Genomic DNA, 22,161 nt, shown 5'->3' on the forward strand with positions numbered 1-22,161 from the left:
GATATATATGTTTATATATCTATATGTAGACATATATTTAGATATATATATATTTTTTAATTTATAAAAAAAAAAATTTCCCAATTAACAGGCATCTAATTCTTTCTACTTTACTCCACCTCCATCACTAGAGGAAAAAACAACTAAACAATAACCACAACAATAAGATGGCTATAACAACATAAAGTAAGGTACAATGCAATCACATTATGGTCCTGTCCCAAAATATATGCACAATGTTCTGTATATCTAGTCCATTGCTTCTTTGTCAGGTGGTGGACAGCATTCTAAATTATTAATCTTATGGAATCATGGTTATTCACAGCTATGAAGAAGTTCTTAAGTCTTCCAAAACTATTTATTTTTACAATTTTTGTTACAGTACCTTTGTAGTACATTCTTCTGGTTCTTTTCATTTCACGTTGTATCAGTTCAAAGTGAATTTTCAAGTAAGTGGGATCCATTACATTCATTCTCTGTATTATTTACTTTTTTGAATGAATTTCACCTGGATTTCCCAGTTAAGTGAGATGATAAGTCTCATTTGCATTTCTTTTTTTTTTTCTGTAGTGCATGCTTTTGTCTCCTCACTTTCCTTTATCTATTTAAGATCACCAAAATATTAAAAAAAAAAAATCATTCCCAGGACCTCTGTCTTATTTATCACCTTCTATGATTCCTGCTTTTATATACATTGGTTTTATATACATTGGTTCTTAGGGAATAGTTCCATCATTCCTTTCCCTCCTCTCTCCCATTAGAATGCAAACATTTCATCCCTCAAAGTCAATTCTGACTGCTCACTTGTATTTAATTTTTTAATACTTATTTTTATTCTGGCATTAATAATTTTGAATTTTTATTAAGCTTTTTTTTTTTTAATTAGGCATTCTTAGAGATCCTCTTTTTCTTAAAAATCTATTTCTCCTGACCACCAATAGGGGAATGGCTGAACAAGTTATGGCATATGAATATAATGGAGTATTACTGTGCTATGAGAAATGATGAGCTGCTAGATTTCAGAAAAATCTGGGAAGACTTACATGAATGAAAAGAAGTGAGCAGAACCAGGAGAACATTACAAACAGTAACATTGTGTGATAATCAATTATGATTGACTTAGGTCTTCTTGGAAATGTGAGACAAAATTCCAAAAGACTCATGACTGAAAATTTTATCTGCATCCCCCCCAAAAAAGAACTATGCAGTTTGAATGCAGATTGAAGGATATTATTTTCACTTTTTTTGCTGTCTGTTTTTTTGTGGCTTTTCCCTTTGTTCTGTTTCTTCTTTCACAATATGACTAATGTGGAAATGTATTTCTATAACTGCATGTGTGTAACCTCTATCAAGATTTCTTACCTTTTGGGCAGAGAGGAAAGGACAAAAATTTGGAACTCAAAATCTTATAAAAATGAATGCTGAAAACTATATGTATGTGTAACTGGAAAAAAAATCTATTTACAAAAAAAATCTATTTTCCTGTTTATAGGATTAAATTTAGCCTTGCTTGTTGCTTATTCCATGTTCTCCTTTATAATGATATAAATGCTAAATCTTGTGTGATCCTAAGTATAATTTCTCAATACTTTAACTCTTCCTTTTTTGCCATCTTGCAGAGTTTGAAGGCTTTTTTCCTTCTCCTAGAAGATTTCAGATTTTGGCTTTTGATTCTAGATTTCATTTTGGTGTTTCTTTCAGAAGAGATAACAAGTAGACATTTTTATATTTTCGTCTTACCAACAGATCTGAGAAATCTGGATTGTTTTCTTTCATTATTTCTTGAAATATGATTTTCAGGAGGTTTTTTTTTTTTTTTGGTTATAGCTTTCAAGTAGTCCAATGATTCTTAAATTAGCTCTTCTTGACCTGTTTTCCAGGTCATCTGTCTCTGACAGAAGTAACCATTATTTTCTTCTATAGTTTCATCCTTTTATATTAATATTTCTTGTTGTCTTATCGATATTAGTGTCTCATAAAATCATTTGAGCCATTGAGCCATTCTAAATTTCAGAAACTATGTTCTAAGTTTTATACCTTTTCCAATCTGTTGATTCTCTTTTCAAGTCTCTTTTCCATAGTTCTGATTTCTTTTCTAGTTTTGTTCTCTATCACACCAATTTTATTTATAGTACAATTTTAATTCATTTTACAAAATTTTTGCATCATTATTTCTAGGAATTCTAACTGATATAGTGAGCAAAATGTTTTTTCTTGAGGCTGTGCTTGTATTTTGAAGTTATTTTCCTCTTCCAGCTTTAGACACTCTGGTTCTTACAAGGGCTCTTTATGTTTTTTATTGTTGTTAATTATTCCTTATTTTGACAAATCTACACTGGGCAACCAATAGGTGTCGGCTGCGAGCTCTTTTAGGGCTGAAAGATTGATCCTACTCTAAGGGTAAACCTTCTGTGCTGCTTTCCAGAAAGAATTGAGAACTTAATCCATGATCTGCTCTGGAGACCTCATGTTGGGAAATCTGTTTACTGAGATTATATTCCAGAGCTCTCTGGAAATACACTAGTTTCTGGCTAGATATAAGAAAATGAGTTCTAAGCTTCATCTACTATTTACTCCTGCATTCTTGGTAGCAAGTTCATGATTCCAACATGTTATACAGTTTCCGGGAATTTAATTATATGTAAGTTAAATATTTTCTATTAAGACTGTTCAAAGGGATACTAATACATTGTTGGTGGAATTGTGAATACATCCAACCATTCTGGAGAGTGATTTGGAACTATGCTCAAAAAGTTATCAAACTGTGCATACCTTTTGATCCAGCAGTGTTTCTACTGGGCTTATATCCCAAAGAGATCATAAAGAAGAGAAAGGGATCTATATGTGCATGAATGTTTGTGGCAGCCCTGTTTGTAGTGGCCAGAAACTGGAAACTGAGTGGATGCCCATCAATTGGAGAATAGCTGAATAAGTTGTGGTATATGAATATTATTGTTTGGTAAGAAATGACCAACAGGATGATTTCAGAAAGGCCTGGAGAGACTTACATGAACTGATGCTGAGTGAAACGAGTAAGGCCAGGAGAATCATTATATACTTCAACAACAATACTATATAATGATCAATTCTGATGGACCTGACCATCTTCAGCAATGAGATGAACCAAATCAGTTCCAATGAAGCAGTAATGAACTGAACCAGCTACCCCCAGAGAAAGAACTTTGGGAAATGACTAAGAACCATTACATAGAATTCCCAATCCCTATATTTTCGCCTGCCTGCATTTTGGATTTTCTTCATAGGCTAATTGTACAATATTTCAGAGTCTGATTCTTTTTGTACAGCAAAATAATGGTTTGGTCAAGTCTACTTATTGTGTATTTAATTTATACTTTAATATATTTAACATCTACTGGTCATCCTGCCATCTGAGGAGGGGGTGGGGGAAAGGAGAGGAAAAATTGGAACAAAAGGTTTGGCAATTATCAATGCTGTAAAATTACCCATACATATAACTTATAAATAAAAAGCTATTAAAAAATTTAAAAAATAAAAAAATAAAAACTGTTCAAAAACAAGGTACTCTTTTTATTTTCTTCTTTAATATTAAGAAATATATATTTAAGAAATTTGCACAAATGTAAATTCATACCTGATAATACTCTAGATGCCCATTCACCTCTTCTAGATATTTATCATACTCAGCAAGAAGGGGAGCTAAAAAACTGAAAATAAAATAATTAATATAAATTACTCTAGTCAGTGAGCCAGTAAGCATTTATTTATTTGTTTGTTTGTTTTTGGTGGTTAAAATAGAATTTTGTTTTTAATTTATGAAATAACACAAGCATTTCCATAACACAGTAAAATTTTTTAAAATGACATGAAACTACAAATTCATCATGTAGAATTTGCTATTTCTTTTAAACATGTGAAAAATGAATATTTCTCTCTTATAGTTAATAATTCATTACTGTATTAGGACCAATGTTTTTCTTCCTTTTCTAATTCTTTATGCAGAAATCAACCAGTTTGGGAAATTTCTCTTAGAGATTTAGCCAAGATGTAATCAGACATTAAAAGACATTCTAAGTTTAGGCTATCGGAATCCTGCTCATTGTATTTGTTAAAATACTTCCTGGGAAAATGTTGATTCTTTCTATTATTCAGATAGCTGATACAAAAACTCTCTTTGACCAAGACTTCATGATCTAAGTCACATAGCTCAAGTAGTTGATTAATCAAACAAAAGTGATCAGGCATCTCTCTGGAACACTTTCTCTTCAGAGGGTATATAAACTATGAACCCACTACATTAGAGGTTTTTAGTTTGAGAGAGATGGCCAAATGATCATCTTATTAATAACCTGTTGGTTTTAATGATATTGATTAAATTACCTTGAAACTGTGTCTCTTGAAATTTTTTAAATGTCACTACATAAAAAAAGTTATCATGTAAATTTTTTTCTTTGTTCCCCTCTTCCCTCCCCACCTATCTCCCACACCCATAGCTCCAATTAGATACATGTGTCTACATACTTATGTATGCATGTATACATTCTTGACTTCTTGCTGTATCTTCCCCCCTATATATAATCTGTTGCCAAGGCCTACTGATTTTATTTTTGCAATATCTCTTCAATATTTCTCTTTCTTCTCTGAAACAGCCACTACCTTAGTACAGACTCTTATCACCTCATACCTGGACTATTTCAATAGCCAACTGATTGGTTCTGCCTGCCTCACACCTCTCCCTCTCATTTCCATCCTCTATTGAGCTACCAAAGTGATTTTCTAAATATGCAGATCCAACTATGCAGTATTGAATAAGGACTGGGATGATGGTATCCCTGACAGTAATAGGAAAAATTAGAAGAGGGGAAGATTTAAGGGTAAAGATAATGAGTTCAATTTTAGATATGCTGAATTTGAGATACTTACTAAACATCCACTGTAAATATCTGAAAGTCAGTTGGAAATGCTATATTAGAATTCATCTGAGATTTAGGAAAGGGATGGAATGGTAGATCTGAGAATCATCAGCACTGAAATAACAATAGTTTGATCTAACAAACTTGTTGAACAAAAATATCATAAATAAAAAAGTAAATATTATACTAAGGTCTGATTTTTTCTTAGCAAACCTAAATTTTTTTTAGTATTCTCTTATATTATAAAATAATCCCTTTAAAAATAACTATATAATTATGAAAATGAAATTGCTTTAGTCAAATTAATTCTGATTTCATATACATCAGATTGACAAAGACAGCAAATTTGTTGAAGAGGATGTAATAGGAAAGGAACAAATAGTGAAATGTTGGAGTAACTTGTGAATTGATTCAACTATTGTAGAAAACAATTTGGAACTATACCTGAAAAAGTTTTATTTATTGTCTGACTTAGATTTCTGACTTCATTTGGGGTTTGCTTGGCAAAGATACTGGAGTGGTTTGCTATTTCCGTCTCCACATTATTTTACAAATGAGGAAACAGGCAAACAGGATTAAATTAAGTGACTTTTAGATATTCTTTGACCAAGTCGTTAGGCCAAAACGATCAAGCAAAGAAGAAAAGAATATAACTATACAAAAATATTTGAACTAGTAAGTTTTATTGTAATAAAGAACTGAAAACAAAACAGATGTCTATTAATTGGGGAATGGATGAACAATCTGTTTCAAACATGAATGTAATGAATTATTAATTGTGCCACAAGAAATAAGAAATATGACAAATAAATATATCTATATAAATATATATGAAGAGATTCATTTTGAACTGATACAAAGTGAAATTGGTACAACAGAACTAGGAGAACAATTTATGTTATGAGTACAACAATTATGTGAAGGGAAACAATTATGGGAGAGCTCTGGATTCAGAACAAAGTGATGGCCAATCATGACTCCCAAGTAAAAATATCTCTTCCTTCTCCTTAAAAGTGAGATGACATACTAGAGGTTCAGAACCCAACATACATTCTCACTCAGAAATGGTTTTGCCTGACAATAAATATTTGTTAATAATGGGGTAGTTCCACTTGCCATGAGTCCATAAGGGGTGTGTGTGTGTGTAGGTGGGGAGAAAGGAGGTGAAGGAAGGGGACCATAAGTTGGCAGATAGTAAATGAGGGGAAAATTTATATTTTATTCACTGAAATTAATTTAACTGCACAAGATTATTAAACAAGTTTAGACACTTAGATTGAAATTCAATATAAAGATTTCAAAAAATATTTTTTAAAAAGTAAAAATAAACTACCTGGCAATTCTATCTTACCTTTTGTCAACCATAGTGATGTCTGATATACTGTCTCCATCTCCTTGTAAGACAGTTTTCTGTAACAGAGAAATTACCTTAATATGTAGATAGTATTTAGCTAATATGTAGATAATATGTAGATAGTATGTAGATTAAGAGCCAATATCATAATGGAGAAATAATAGAAAATTTTCAAATAATGGGTAAAGCAAGTATGTTCATTACCACTTATTATTTGATGTAGTTCTAGAAACGTTTGACACAAAAAAATAAGACAAGAAAAAATTGAAAGGATATTCAAAGAAGAAACAAAAATATTGGATTTTTTTGATGATATGATAGTATGCTTAAAGTGCCCTGGTTAGCTAAACTTCATTTAAACAATAAATTTATCAAAATATCAGAATATCAAACAAATTCATATAAATCATAAGCCTTTCTATATGTTACCCGCCAAAATCTGGCTGGAAGAGTTAGAAAAGGAAATTCCCTTTAAAATAACTGCAGAATATATGAACTATCTGGGGTTTTATCTACCAAGGTATATATAAGAACTATATGAATATAATTATAAAACATTCTTTAAATACATATAGAATTAAATAACTGGAAAGATATAATTACTCCTGAGTAGTCCATGACAGTATTATAAAAATGATAAAACTATTAAATGAATTTTCTTAGTGCCCTACCAATGAAATTATGAAAGTGTTACTTTATAGGACTAGAAAAATAAGAACATTCAGCTAGAGGAACAAAAAATCAAGAATTTCAAGAGAAATAACAACAATAATAAATATGGATCAGGGAAATAAGTCTAGCAGTGTCAATGAACAAACTATAAAACAGGAATTACAAAAATTATCTGGCACTGGTTAAAATATAGAAAATTTGATCAGAAGAAAAGGTAAAGCATCCAAGATTCAGAAGCAAATCAACATAGTAGAAGAATGTCAGATAAACTCAAAGACCTAAAACTATTGTGGTAAAGACTCACTATTCTCTAAAACTTGGTGGGGAAACTGGAAAGCAATTGCATAGAAACTAAGTACAGACCAACATCTCACATCGTAGATCAAGCTAGGCTCCAAAAGAGTATGTGACTTAGACATAAAGGGTGACATCATAAACAAATTAGAGGAGCAAGGATGAAATTACCTTTTGGATCTATGGATAGGGAAAGAGTTTATGACTAAACAAAGGAATCACAGGAGATAATATGAGCAATTTTGTTAGTATATAATTTAAGCGTTTTTGCGAAAGGACAAAATCAATGCAGTTCAAATTAGAAGAGAAGTATTTGAGAGGAAAAAAAAATCTAAGCAAATTTTTATGATCAAGATCTAATTTTCAAGATACATAAGGAAACAATTCAAATTTATAAAATAATAAGAACTAAGCACTATTCTTCACTAGCTAAAGGAAACAAATAATCAGTCAATCCAATGAAAAAACTGAAGCTATTAATTGTCATGTAGGGAAAAAAAAAATAGAAATCACTATTAATTAGATAAATGAAAATTAACCAACTAGTACACTTGACAAAAAAGAAAAGGACAAAAATTAGGCCAGTTGCAGAAAAAAAAAGGTCTTAATGTACTGTTGGTAGAGCTGTGAATTAATATAGTCATTCTGGAAAGCAATTTGGAACTATATATGTTAAACATCATAAAACTACACATACTCTTTGACCTAGAGATGCTATTACAGATGACTGTACCAGTGAGATAAGAAAAAGAGGAAAAAGATCAATATGTAAAAAAAATTTGGTGGCATCCATTAACTGGGGAATATTTGATTAAATTATGGTATAGAAATGTAATGGAATACTATGAAATGATACTTTCTTTTCTTTTTTTCTTTTCTTTTCTTTTCTCTTTTTTTGCTGAGGCAATTGGGGTTAAGAGTCACACAGCTAGGAAGTGTTAAGTGTTTGAGACAAGATTTGAACTCAGTTCCTCCTGACTTCAGGGCTGCTCTATCCATTGCTCCACCTAGCTGCCCCCAAATGATGACATTTTCAAAGAAACCTAATAACAAGTAATTTTCAAATAAACCTTGGAAGATCTGTATGAACTGATGTAAAGTGAGCATAAATAGGAAGATCAATTTACTCAGTCACAACAACATTGTAAGTATAAAAAAACACTTTGAAATAATAATGATGAAGAAGATAATGATGATATATACAACTCCAACCATGTCCCAGGTTAGTGTGCCAAGTGTAAAGTCATACAACTAGTAGGTATCTGAGCCTGGATCTGGAATCAGACCTACCTGTTTCCAGGACCAGCCATCTATCCACTTCACCATCCAACTAAAATATTATGGAATGGAGTGGAATGTTATTGTGCTAAGTGAGAAAGTATGAAAATGACAATTTCAAAGAAACCAGGGAGACTCATATGAATTGATACAAAGTAAAGTAATCAGAACAAGGAAAACAAATTACATTATAATGACAATACTGAGAAAAAATTGTTTTCAAAGACTTCAGAACTCTGATCAACACAATGATCAATTATGATTCCAATGATAAGGGATGTTACCCACCACCTGACAAAGAGATGATGGATGAATGTACATAATGGACATATTTTGGACAAAACCAATATGAAAATTTGTTTTACTTGACTATTACAATGGATTTTTCTTCCAGTTAGGAAGTGAGGAGAAAAAACCAAATGCTTGACAAGTGGTGGGTTGAGAAAGATTTAGTAAACACTTAATATGTGCCAAGTATGTGCCAAGTGCTGAAGATACAAATAAAAAGCAAAAAGTAATGAACGTAAAATTTTACGAGGGAGACAATATGTAAATAACTAGGTAAATACAAAATACATGTAAGATACATATAGTATAGATAAAGGAGATATGAAAATATTAACATTGGCAGGAAAGGGCTGAGAAAAGACTCCTGAAAATTGTGATTTAGGAAGGATTTGAAATGAGTCTTGAAAGGAGCCGAGGAAACTTAAGAGGCAGAGGTGAGGACACGGAGGATTGCAGGGATGGAGGATAGTCATTACCAAGGAAGGGAGATGGGAGGTGAAATATCTTATTCAAGGAATTGCAGGTAGACTAGTGTATATAGATGAGAGGAAGATCTAAGAAAGTTTAAAAACACAAGAAGGGGGCCAAAAAGGGAAGATCCTATTTGACCCTGAAAATAACACACTGGCACTAGAGCTCAATGAACATGGCTGAGAATGACATAGTCAAACCTACACCTTAGAAAGATTATTTTTGAATCATTTAGATGGTGTATTAGATAGAGCACCTGTCCTGAAGTCGGGAGGAACTGAGTTCAAATCCAGCCTCAAACACTTAATACTTACTTGCTATGTGACTCTTGGCAAGTCACTTAGTCTTAACTGCCCATACCCCCTTCTCCCTGCAAAGAGACTCTACTTATACTAAATAGGGAGAGATTTGAGATAGGAAGACCAGTTAGAAAGCTATTGCAATAATCCTGGATAATGAGAATATGAGAGCCTAAACTAGGTGGAGGCTAAGTGATTGGAGAGAAGTAGATATATATAAGAAATGTTGTAAGGTAGAAACAAAATTTCAGCAATGGATTGACTACATGGAATGAGTGACAAGGTTTTAAGCATAAACAGCTGGTCAATTTTAATTTATACCTAAAAAATAAATGATCTATACACAAAAGAAATTTTCAATTTCATATACAATTTTCTCTTTTCATATGGAAACAAGAGTTGCCCCAGAAGTTACTTGGTCAATCTCCCCTAGTAATTCAGTTTAAATTATTTAAATTTACTTGAGTTTTATGCATTAAGTCCCCTCTTCCTCCCCCCCCCCCCTTTCTGGTTTAGACCTATGATTCCAATCTTTTAGAGTACCTAGGTGCCTGGATTCGGAAGACTTGAATTCAAATGCAGTCTGAGAAGCTTACTAGCTGTGTGATCCCAATACATCACTTAATCCTATTTGCATCAGTTTCCTCATCTATAAAATGAGTTGGAGAAGGAAATGGCAAACTATTCCAGTATCTTTGCCAAGAAAATTCCAAACAGGGTCACAAAGAGTTGAACATGACTGAAATACTAAGCAACAACAAATTCTGAAATTTTTGCTACATAACCATCAAGGAGATTGGGGCAGCTAGATGGTACAATGGATATAGCAACAGCCCTGAAATCAGGAAGACCCGAGTTCAAATCTGGCCTCAGACACTTAATACTTCCTAGCTTTGTGTCCCTGGGCAAGTCACTTAACCCCAATTGCCTCAACAATTACAATAACAAAATAATAATAATAATCAAGGAGATTTCAAAATAATCTACTTTTATTATATATTTCAATTGATGCTCATTTCATAGTTTGGTATGGCCCAAAAAATCATTACATGGCAATCTGGTAACTGGTGATACATATCTAAAGAAGTGATCAACTCACATACCTGTTCAGGTAAATATTTAGAAGAATTTTCCATTTGATATTGCCTACGCATTGCATTTAGTCTCTGACCTGGAACAAAAAGAAAATTAGTTTGTAATTTAATCAATTTTTTTTTTAAAAAAAGAATTAAGACGGTTGTCACAAAATAAAACATGTTTTGAAGTACTTCTGATTTCCTTTTTTCCTTAAAATAATAGACCATTTGATCTCAAATTACAATAAAGTCAATGGATAAGAAGCTAGCCTCACACTATGAAAATCAAGGTTCGAGGAAGCTGGGTGGCACAGTGGATAGAGCACCAGCCCTGAAGCCAGGAGGACCCGAGTTCAAATATAAGCTCAGACACTTAACACTTCCTAGCTGTGTGACCCTGGGCAAGTCACTTAAACCCAATTGCCTCAGCCCTGCCCTCCCCCCCCAAAAAAAAAAGAAGAAAAAAAGAAAAAATCAGGGCTTCAAGTTATTCAACAGACAACTCTATAATACTGTAAGATTCAGAGCAACTACTGATATTCATTTATAGAGGGAATTTCCTCACTGTAGTTTCCTATACCAATGAAATGACTGGTCCAGTAAAAGCAATGAAAGAAATCTTAAAATACTAAAAAATAAAAATAAAAACAACAACAACAAAAAACCCATGCCTCAAATAATACAAGTCAACTAAATCTCCCAATGGAAAAGAGTATACATTTTCCATACTATTTCCCTTGCTTCAATACTTGCTTTTCCAATTGGTCACAGTTAAAAGTTATCTACAAGCTTCTGGTACCACCAACTAGATTTTAGCCAGTCAGAGGATCCATAAGTCAGACTACAAAGGGAAATGTTTTTCAGAAAGTCTTCTCACTAAGTAATTCTTTTATTCAGCATTTATCTGAATTTTAATCAAGATAAGTCAAAGAAAAGTAATTACAGGAAGCAAGAGAATCCAGTTAATATTACTTTAAAAGGTAGGCTTATAATTCAAGATAAAGTTGCTAATTATAGAAAGCTAAAACTATTAATTTTCTTTTTTTTTTTTATAGAAGATCAGAATTCTATGGTCTTGAACCATATTGAACAGTCTATGACTAAATGAAAAAGAGGCTATTTGTGCAAGATACAGGAGGAAAAAAAAAGAAAAGAATATATATCAAAAGATACCTACTTATTTGACAGTAGAAAGGATATTGAAAAAAGAAAGAAAACCAGTAACATATTTATTTGCCAATCTTCCCAAAAGGAAGGGACTAGATGAAGTAAGATAAATAATAACTATAATAGGATCTTTAATTTTTGTTCCAAATAACATTGTCTCTGGGCTACTGGAATAAATCTTCTGACCAAATTAACTGAATTAAAATGTCTTAAAAATTGTTATTTTTAATGAATAAAAAATAAATTCATTAGGAAAACACAAAAATTTCAACTTGACTACTGAAACAGGTTGAAAATATCTATTTGTCTTCAAATTTATATTTCTAGTACTAATTTGATGATGTGGTCAGGCTCTAGCTCTACGTTTATAGTCCAAAGATTACTGCTAGTTAACTGTTCTAATTTTTTAATTGGTGACTATTTTCATCAAAATATTTTCAATTTATTTCCATTTCATGTCTTATTAAAATAAAAAGTTAAATTTCAGGATTATAGCAAAAGAATAATTCCCATATGAATGCATTAATAGGAGCTGTAAAGTTTTACTAACATTATTTGCAAATTGTTAATCTGTTTTCTCCATTCTAAAATGGCTTTTCTTTCAGTTTTAATTCCATGATCTTATGATCAGAGCTTTAAAAGCTCTGCCACCACAGATTAAACAGAAACCCTTAAATATGTTACTAATCCTACAAAAATAAAAAGGAAACATTGTTAAAGAGAACAATATAGAAATCTCAGGGGAAAAAGTATTTATTATTTCAACTCAAACAGTGTTCATTATCATAAATAACTAAAATGACTACAAGAGGAGAATCACAGAAAAAATACACTAACCCAATAAGTCCATTAAATTAAAGGCAATTGTCTTTCAAATAAAAAAGAATATGCTTCTAAAAGAACCACTAATGTGAAATGCTCCTTTATATCTCTTCAAAAGTTCTTAGTCAAAATACTATATGCATGATTTCTGAGATTCTCAAATATGACAAACCCCCACTGCCTCCAAAGAAAATCTAAATTAACTGGTGTGACATTAATTCTTCCAACAATAAACTACCAATTCATCTCTCCACCCTTATTCTCCAACTTTCTCAAACGTGTACACAACTGATAGTTTATTTAATCCCAGCCTTTGTTCCCTTTACTTAATAAACCTTCCCCCTACATCTCCAACAAAGTAGAAGGCATCCTCTTTTTTCCTGGGAAATTTCTCCAATTTCCCAGATAGTTACTATCTCTACCTCTTCTCTGAGACTCTAAAACATTTGGCAATATTCTTATCTATTTATCAATTCTATTTTTCATAACTCAACAACTTTAATTTTTCTAAGTATTGTTGAAACTATTAATATGTTTTTATCAGAAAAGTCATTGGAATTTTTTTTAATTTAAAAAAATAGATAAGCTTATAATTCACTTTTAGTTACCTATATAATTGAATATTTTTATGCCTGCAAAATTATTTTTTTTCTTTTCCATATAAAATCTTCATTAATACAAGTATCCTAACAAGATTTGATTTTTCAGTTCTAGCTTTCTTTACTTCACTAGTAAACCTCTGATCTTCACAATGAAACTACTCAAACTGATATTTCATTTTATTTTTAATAGTGTATTCTATGAAAAAATAACAGACACGAAGATGATATATATATTGAAAAATCAATGACAAAAAGATCATATTGTTTAAAATAAGTAACTCCTAAAGCAGTAATATTAAACAAACACAAATTCTCCTTCTGGTGACATACTAATTTAGAAAACAACAAATTATTTTTTATTTATTTTGTAAAACATTTCACAATTATAACTGCCACTATCTTCTCCTTTCACTCCCACCTCACATGATGAAGTGGCCTTACTCCTTCCCAAAGCTATCTATTCAAGCAAATCCATATCAATTAGAAACTTTTAAATGGCTTTTCCAGAAACATCTCAAGCTCAATGTGTACAAAATGGAATTCAGTATCTTTCACTTTAAGTCTATTTCTCTTTTGAACTTTCCTTGCCAAGGGTAATACCATACTTCCAATCACTCTTGTTCACAACTGCTGTGTTGATTTCCTCACTTTCCTTCATTCCACATATAGAAATGGGTTGGCAGATTTTGTCATTCCTGCCTATCATCACTTGTATCTAACCCTTCCTTCTACCCCACCGACCATCATCCCAGGTGAGGTCCTCCACACTATACAAATGAATTACTTCAACAGCCTACCAACGAGTTTTCTTTTCTTAGGTAATTCCCTACAATTCATCCTCCACATGGCTGCCAAAATGATTTTTTAAAAATACGTTTCTGACCACATCCCTTACTCAAAACCTTCACAAACTGGCCCAAACATACCTTTTCAACTGCATTACACATTACTCACTTTTCAATATTTTATAATCCAAATCAGGCCTTCCTACTGAGCCAGATCAGTAATTCAGGTCAAAAGTTAAAACAGAATAAAGTACTCTTTAATCATAAGTCAATAAAACCCAACTTCACTAATGAGATGAGAAGAACATCAAAAAAATAAAATGCTCTTCTCCTTTACCTTAGTCACCAACTCAGAAACTCAAGAAGGTGATCCACAGACAACTACAGCTCAAAAATAACCTTGGAACCACTTTTTCCTCAGGTTCAACCTTTTATATTTCAAATGCCAAAGAAGCCATCTCACCATACACATAACCCCACTACCTTATTCTCTCTATCAGTCAAGTTTAGCTCAGGACTCATGTAGGAGTGGCTACCAAGGATGTAAGACATTTCTCAGGGTTTCTTTGGAGGCAGAGAGAGAGTACAAAAATAAAAGGGGAAGGAGAAAGAGGACTCTCCTATGCAAGCTATAATACCACAAATAAAGAATGGACATACTCGGATTCAGTATGCTAATTACTACTCCTCAACAAAAGCCCACATGCCCAGCATAGCCACAAAAAGAAGCAACATCAAAACAAATGTGGCAACAGTGGTACAAAATAAACACTACTGCTATCAACTTTCTTCAAGATTCAGGTCAAACTCTCTTCTGTAGAATTTTCCTCCAGTCCTCATCAGATGCTACAACATTTCTTTTTAATGTTTACTTTTTTTTTTTTTTTTTTTGCCTTTCTTTGCATACTTAGCACAAAGACTGTAACATAGTAAGAGCTTAATAATCGCTTTTTGATTGACTGCACCTCACACAAGACATTCCCACCAGAGACCTTTCTGTTCTCTGTCTTTGCACTAGCTCCCCTTCATCAACGCAATGTACTCCCGACCTAATATTGGTCTTTTAAAATCCAGTTTTCTTCAAAACTCTACTCATGTACCATCTTCTGTGTGAAGCTCTTCCTGATCACCACAGTTGCTTGTACCCCTTCAAATTGTTACCATGCATTTATTTTATGTATACTTTAAAATACATATACAGTCCTGCAGCACAATGCAAATTCCATGAAAGCAGGAATTGTTTCATTTTTGTCTTTGTGTTTCCAGCACTTAATACACAATAGACATTTAATACAGGCTTGGCTGTTGATTGATTAGCAGAGTAGCATTTTGTATTTCAGTTTCATGGGGCATGCAAAGAATTTTTCACCTAATGGACATCTGTCAGGAAAAGCCTTCCATATTTAGCTACAACCCAGCTTGTTGTCCAACAGACACTGTCCTTTGCTAATACCATATTCAAAGTCTTTATAGCTCAGTAGGCCTTCCAAAGCTTATTTCAGGTGGCATGCTATTGTCAGGATCATATCTGAAGCTTTTACAACATCACTGGGTGTTCCAAAACTTATTTTCTAGAGTGCATAGCCTTCAAGAAACCAAGTTTCTGTTTATACCAATGAATATTTTATGGAATACTTTCAACCTTCCCCAAGTAGTTTTTTGCAGTTTCCTGATCATCAGTGATATATAGCAATGCCATCTTTTTTGGTTTCCCAGATTTACGTTGCAGTTGTTTTTCAAATGATTATTTCTTTTAAGTTTCCTATCAAATTCCTAAACAAAATATATTAATTCTTCTTTACTTTGATTTGTCCCCTTTTCCTTCATTTTTATTATTACTAGCATAGTCCTAGTACTCATTACTAGAGACTATGATATGGACTGCCAGAATAACCTTCCTCAAATATTATCTCTAATTATAAAAGATTTCTATTACTTGCTGTTTCACATCTAAAACCTTACTGTTTGGGTACCTTCCTTACTTCAAGTGATTCTTCCCATTCCCCCAACTGTTTCACTTATATTTCTTTAACCTCATTTGTTACTCTTCTACTTTAACCTCTATTGTCCAGTCACATCTATTGCTTATACTACACATCTGTGACTTTTTCTCTTTTCAACTCCAGTTCCCATATATATATCATCTTCCTTTTAGACATAGCTCAAAACTCCTATCTAAAGTTTTTGCTGATTAATTCTGCCTTATTCTGATCACTACTGTAGTCTTACATATCTTTTCACAGTGCTTAAATATTTAGTTTGCACTATATTAAATATCACAAATTTAATGCTAATTTGAATTATTTAAAGTTTGGACTATAAATGTGCAGAATATTTTAAAAGAAATGAAGTTTTATCACTTTCAACTCTGCTACCAGAACACTTCATACACCCTCCATTAGAAAGTGAACTTCTTGAGTGCAGGAGCCACATTTTTGTCTTTCTTTGTATTCTTAGTGCTTAACACAGTCCCTTGCACATATTAAGGCCCTTAATAAAATGCTTGTTGACAATCTGATTAGTATAATACTAAATTCTAACAAATGAGATACACAAGAATGCTGTCCTCAGTTTATGTTACTGAACCTCTTAAAGTAGATACTGACATAAAAAAGTCTTCCTAGTACTAGATCACTTTATTAGTTTATAGGAAGGCCATATTATATCTGTCTTTGGCTGACTTTCCTTCTAGAGTAACTGAAATGTAGAGGTTCCTGTATAACTTTTACTTGGTGCTTCTGATAGGTTTTCTTGCTTTAATGAAAAATTATTTAATTTGAAACCAATTATTATAACTACTTGCATAAAAACAATGTAATAGTACATATAACTATTTTACCTTAACAAAATAATTTGTACTTTTTAAGTGACCTTCCATTTATAAGGCAAAGTCAATATTTCCATAAGCATGATTCACAAAATTCTCTTCTCTTCTTAACCAAATAACACAAATCCAGCTGCTCCAAAGGAAGAAAAAAATGAAAGATATACCACATATAACATTATTAACTGGGTCTATGAAAACACTATTAGATAAAATATTATAAGGGACATTCTACATCCATAACTTAATATAGAATACCCCTGGACAATCAAAATCCACAGTCAAAAATTTCAAAACAAGTTATGCTCCCCACTCCACCCCCAATCACTATCTAGTGGTCAGTTTTCCATTTAAGAGCCTTTCTGAAACTTGCTAGCCTTGACTTCAAAAGACTAAATTTTGCTGGTTCGACACTTGAAGCCCTGCCAGAGCTGGGCTCTGCTGACATGGCCTTTGAGGACACAGAGAAACTTTAAAAACATCATAATAAGAGAATGAAATACAACTTTTATGGATTTATGACACATAAAAGACATTATAAATATCATTGAAATTAATATACACAAATGAATATGCAAAAGTATTGAAGAAGGTAAAGAACTGACAAGACAAACTTTCACCATTCCACTGGTAGAAAGGATGTAGAGGGGACATTCAATAAAAGGTCTGAATGGTAGATGGACATTAGAATATATATCAGTTGAATGTCGAGTGCCAAATTTGGCAGTAGTTTGTACTGTAACAATCTTGAGCTCAAATTGATCTTGTCAATAAAAATTTACTAAGCACCTACAATGTTCCAGGCACTGTGTTCAGTACTGGGAATACAAATAAAAAAAAGAAAGACAGTCTTTGCACTTAAGAAGTTAATGGGGAAGACAATATACAAAAATAACTGAAAAGGAGAGGGAGAAGAAAGTACTCGATGTAGTTTGGGATCTCAAGTCCAAAGAGTACAGCTGGTGGAAAATAAAGAATTGGCTGGCCTACTTTTAACTGAAATTTGGGGAGGAGTTCTTTACTTTGCCCTCCAACTATCCAAACAAAAGGTCAAAGGATAATGAGGGTATTGATGAAGTATGAGTGTCAAAACTGAAACAATCTGGAAGGATAATAAGTTTCCTGGTGCTCAGCTTTCCTAGGCACTTGTGGAGAACAATCCAAGGAGTACAGCTGGTAGGAAATGTCCTCCACATACACCATGCCCACACTTGGCCACCTATTTTTACTCACACTTTTATCCCTAATTGGAAATCTTTTCACTCTCCTCTCTCTGCCTATCCAAATTCTACCCACCCCTCAAGGTCTGGCTTCATTCCTTCAAGACGGTGTCTTCGACCCTCACCCATCCATCTACCCACAATAATTAATCTCTTCTCTGTGTGACCCTTTTTAGTCAACTTAGTAATAATATCATGCACCACATGTCTTGTTTTCCCAATTAAAATGCAGTCAATAGCTATCTCTTTCTCCATACCTTAGTGAAGTGAGGGCTAGAAAACATCAACAGATCTGACTCAGAATTACCAGCCTTGAGAAATGCTTAAGACTTTTCCCAATACTTCACTAGGAGACTGATGTTGCAGAAGAGAATCACATATGAAGGATGATCAACCACAAAAATATCTAGTGGCTCTACATCCCTGTGTATACTCTGGGAAACAATGAAGTTGTTTAAATCCCAAATTCTGCTTACAATGCACAATGTAACCCTGTTTTCCTTAGTATTTGCACATGCAATTTAGGCTAGAATCTTTTACTAAGTGTTACTTAAATTCTTTTTCTTTTTAATCCAAGAATATAGGAGGCAATGGTGTATGCTGCAATAGTGGGATATTAGTCCTTTAAATGCCAGCCCTTCTCTAAGTGTTTTTAAAAATGTAATTCTTTGTATCAATGTGACTATCTACCTAAACAGCCTTCTTAAGCAAAGAAAGTTTCCTTGCTTGAGAGGACTCAAAAGGAATGACTGCTTAGGCTTTATCTATCAGGGCCATTCAACTACTCCTTCAACCATCCTAGTTCAAAGTGAAGACTTCTTGAATACAGTTGTCAAAAATATCTATCTAGTGAACATTTGCAGGGCAGGAAGCAAAACACAAGCCAATGGGGGCACCACTTTTAGGCAGGCTAGCATCTATGTGGTATAGGGGATAGAGTGTGGGACCTGAATTAAGAAAAACCTGAATTTAAATCCTATCTTGAACATCTACTAATTCTGTGACACTGGGCAAAAACCTTAATCCCTTTTTATTTCAATTTCCTCAACTGAAAAAATAGGTAACAGCATCTACCTCCCAGGGTTGTTGTAAGGATAAAATAACATTTGTAAAGCTTTATCTTAGCACAGTGCCTGGTAGACTATACGGTGAATAAAGGATTATTTCCTTCTTCCATTCTTCTCTCTGTTCTTTCTTTCCTTCCTTCCTTTTTTGATTTCTTCCTTCCAGATATGGGGGAAGGGGGGAAAGACAGGAGGTCCATGGAATGAACTTCCATGCTCCAGTTACCCATTATACCTCACTTTTACTCGAAGAACTCCAAGTGTTCCTCAAAATATAGCTCAGGAGCCACTTCCTACAACAGTCTTTTCCTGTACTCCCCCTAAACAAGTGCTATTTTGCTCTTGAAATACTTTTACATTTCCGTAACTATATACATGTTATGATCTTCCTCTTGAACCTCTGCCCCTAAAGTATAAGTTATTTGAGGATAGAAACTTTTTTTTGTCTTTGTATTCTCAATACCTAGAAGAGAGTAGCTACCTAGGAAATGTTTGTTGAGAAGAGAGCAGAAGGATATTCAGAAGCTGAGAAAGACAAGTAGCCCAGCTTTGGAACCAGCATGCTGGTAAGTTTGTTGAATATTTTTTAAAAATCTGTACATAATACTCATAATTTTATATATAATCTTCTTTAAAATCTGCATGTGGAAATGTCTGTCAAGTTCATAATAATAAAACAAATTTAATCATAAAATAGCACTGATCAAAACAATGTTCTGAAGAGTAAGCATAAACACATTAACACCTACCACCATTGCTTTTTCTTAATATGTAGCACTCAAGGTTTCTGTAGTTGATAAAGCTTTTATTCATATTTCTTTAATAAAGTATTTTGAATACATGCTTAGACTAATAGTTTACTGATTTCCTTTCAAATTATTTCATTTTATCCCCACATGAAGCCTGTAAGATAGAGAGGGAAGGCATTATACCATTTCAAAGGTGGGCAAATCTAAGCCTCAAATTCCCCAAAGTCATTTATTAAGTCGGTGGCCCAGGCAGAATCAATATTTCCTGGTAGTTAGATTATATTCTTTCTATAAGAAATGTTAAAATTGTTCTCTTAAAAAACTGAATATCACCTGAATACTTATCATAAGCTTAACCAATTACTCTCAGGGCAGAAAAGAATCTCAGAAGCCACCTGATTTTACCTGTACCTATCTAAGAATAATCTTTAAAACATTCCCAACAAGTGACCATCTAATACAATTCTTAGATCTAACTGCCAGAAAGTTTTAGATTGCTTTTTTTTTTTCTCCTTAGAGGAATCTAAAATGTCTGTTCATTTCCATTTCTAATTTTGCCTTCAAGGACAAACCACAAAGTCTAATCCTTTTTCAATCTTATAAATTCTCTAAATATTAAGGAAATAATCATTTCTGACCTTCCACCTCAATCTTCTCTTCAAACTTCTTTGATCAATACTCACACTGATGGCTGATACTTTCACTATCCTGCATTCCTTCAGCTAATCTAAAAAGGGGATGCCCAGAATGGAACACAATACTTAGGATCAATTTACTTATCAAGTGAAATTAATATGAACTATTTTTGTTTGTTTTCTGGATGGGACTGATCTCTTAAATGGTATTCCAGATAAGGAACTTCCTTTACTTTCTAATGGTCAACTTCTAGAAAGTTGCCTAGGGATAATGCTGTTATAACATGTCAGACTTAAATCCATAACTTCTCATAAGTTCCTCTGAGTTCAAATGCACATGGATGGCATAAAGATAAGTATAATATTCAACGTGCTAGTCACATATTACTTCAGCTCTCTGAGTTCCAATTTTTTCAACTATAAAAGGGGACAAAACAATATACTTTTATTTCCTATTTTGCTGAATTGTTTTAAGTCCATCATTTGCAAAACGAGTAAGCATAGTACTTGCAAAATGAATTGTCTTCTATTTTTTAACCAAGCTCCCAGTTTAGGACTTCAGGAGTCTAAAGAATTCATTCTTTAGTTGCATCTCAGGAATGGTTACTTAGATTTGTAGGAAAACATGTTTAACTCCTAGGTAAGTACTTGATGATATCCAGTGATTAGTTTTTAAAAAGAAACAAAAGAAAAATGCTCAATTTTTCAAAATTTATTTTTGCCCATATAAATAGAAAATTAAATGACTTACAATCAAGGGTCTGGGTAATTAATAAGAAACAGAAACTTGTTATTTCTTACACAAAAGTTCTGATTGACAATAAATAAATAACAAATACATTCATTGTTCTTGTTCAATTGAGAGAAGAATCTCACTCTTATTCTTTGTTATTATTAGTGCTGAAAAACTCAGCTTTCACAGGCAGGCAGTTGAAAAGGATAAAAGAATGCTTACTGCTACTGATGAATACTGAAATTTCACCAACATCCATAACTTGTATGGTGACAGCCATATTTCAGTCTCAGCTTGTTGTAGGACTGTAGTTCTATAGGTTGTTCTGATTTTTGACTGCATATGGCCTATCCCAAAAAGTGTATCTGTAGGAAGTGGGTTCTGACACTTTCTAATTAAGTATCTATAGGAATGTTACTTAATATTTCCTTTTCTGTAAAACTGAGATAACATTTTATTTTCTAAATCACCAGGCCACTGCGAAAAGAGAGAAAAGCATTATGGAAATGTATATTATTACCATTACATGCCTCATGAGGCCTTGCCCCTGGGACCTGAAACTACATCTTAAGAGTTTTTAATCCTTTCACTTTTGGAACATGAGTTTCTGTTACCTTGATTGATATATGCTTTACCTGGTTCACTATTTTAGGCAAGATGCAAATGCACTTTAACTTTTCTCTTGATTCTCTAACCAACAGAGGCTACACCACACCATACTTAACCCCTTAACTTCTGCCCCAGTACTGAAGCCATGATCAAATTAACTCTGCCTTCAAACCAGTTCCAATTGCTCAGTGATGAAGAGAACCATCTATACCCAAAGAGAGAATCATAGGAACAGAGTGTGGAACACAACATAGCATTCTCACTCTTTCTGTTTTTGTTTGCTTGCATTTTGTTCTTTCTCAGTTTTTTCCCTTTTTTGATCCACTT

At 32.9% G+C, this 22,161-nt stretch overlaps 1 protein-coding gene across 4 annotated transcripts in view; it reads right to left on the minus strand.

Moving 5' to 3' along the window:
• SCLT1 (sodium channel and clathrin linker 1) overlaps positions 1-22,161 on the minus strand; it is a 186,011-nt gene that overhangs the window by 147,553 nt on the left and 16,297 nt on the right. For all 4 annotated transcript variants that reach the window (XR_007948243.1, XM_051965365.1, XM_051965367.1 and 1 more), the window contains exons 2-4: positions 10,652-10,719; positions 6,244-6,302; positions 3,614-3,686 (exon numbers count right to left, since the gene is read on the minus strand). Coding sequence is in view for 3 of the 4 variants with exons in the window: in XM_051965365.1 (XP_051821325.1) it covers positions 3,614-3,686; positions 6,244-6,302; positions 10,652-10,719 (200 nt within the window). In the remaining variant the exon portion in view is untranslated. The remainder of the gene's footprint in view (positions 1-3,613; positions 3,687-6,243; positions 6,303-10,651; positions 10,720-22,161) is intronic.

This window comes from Antechinus flavipes, chromosome 6 (assembly GCF_016432865.1).
Source record: "Antechinus flavipes isolate AdamAnt ecotype Samford, QLD, Australia chromosome 6, AdamAnt_v2, whole genome shotgun sequence".
NCBI classification, from domain to species: Eukaryota; Metazoa; Chordata; class Mammalia; order Dasyuromorphia; family Dasyuridae; genus Antechinus; species Antechinus flavipes.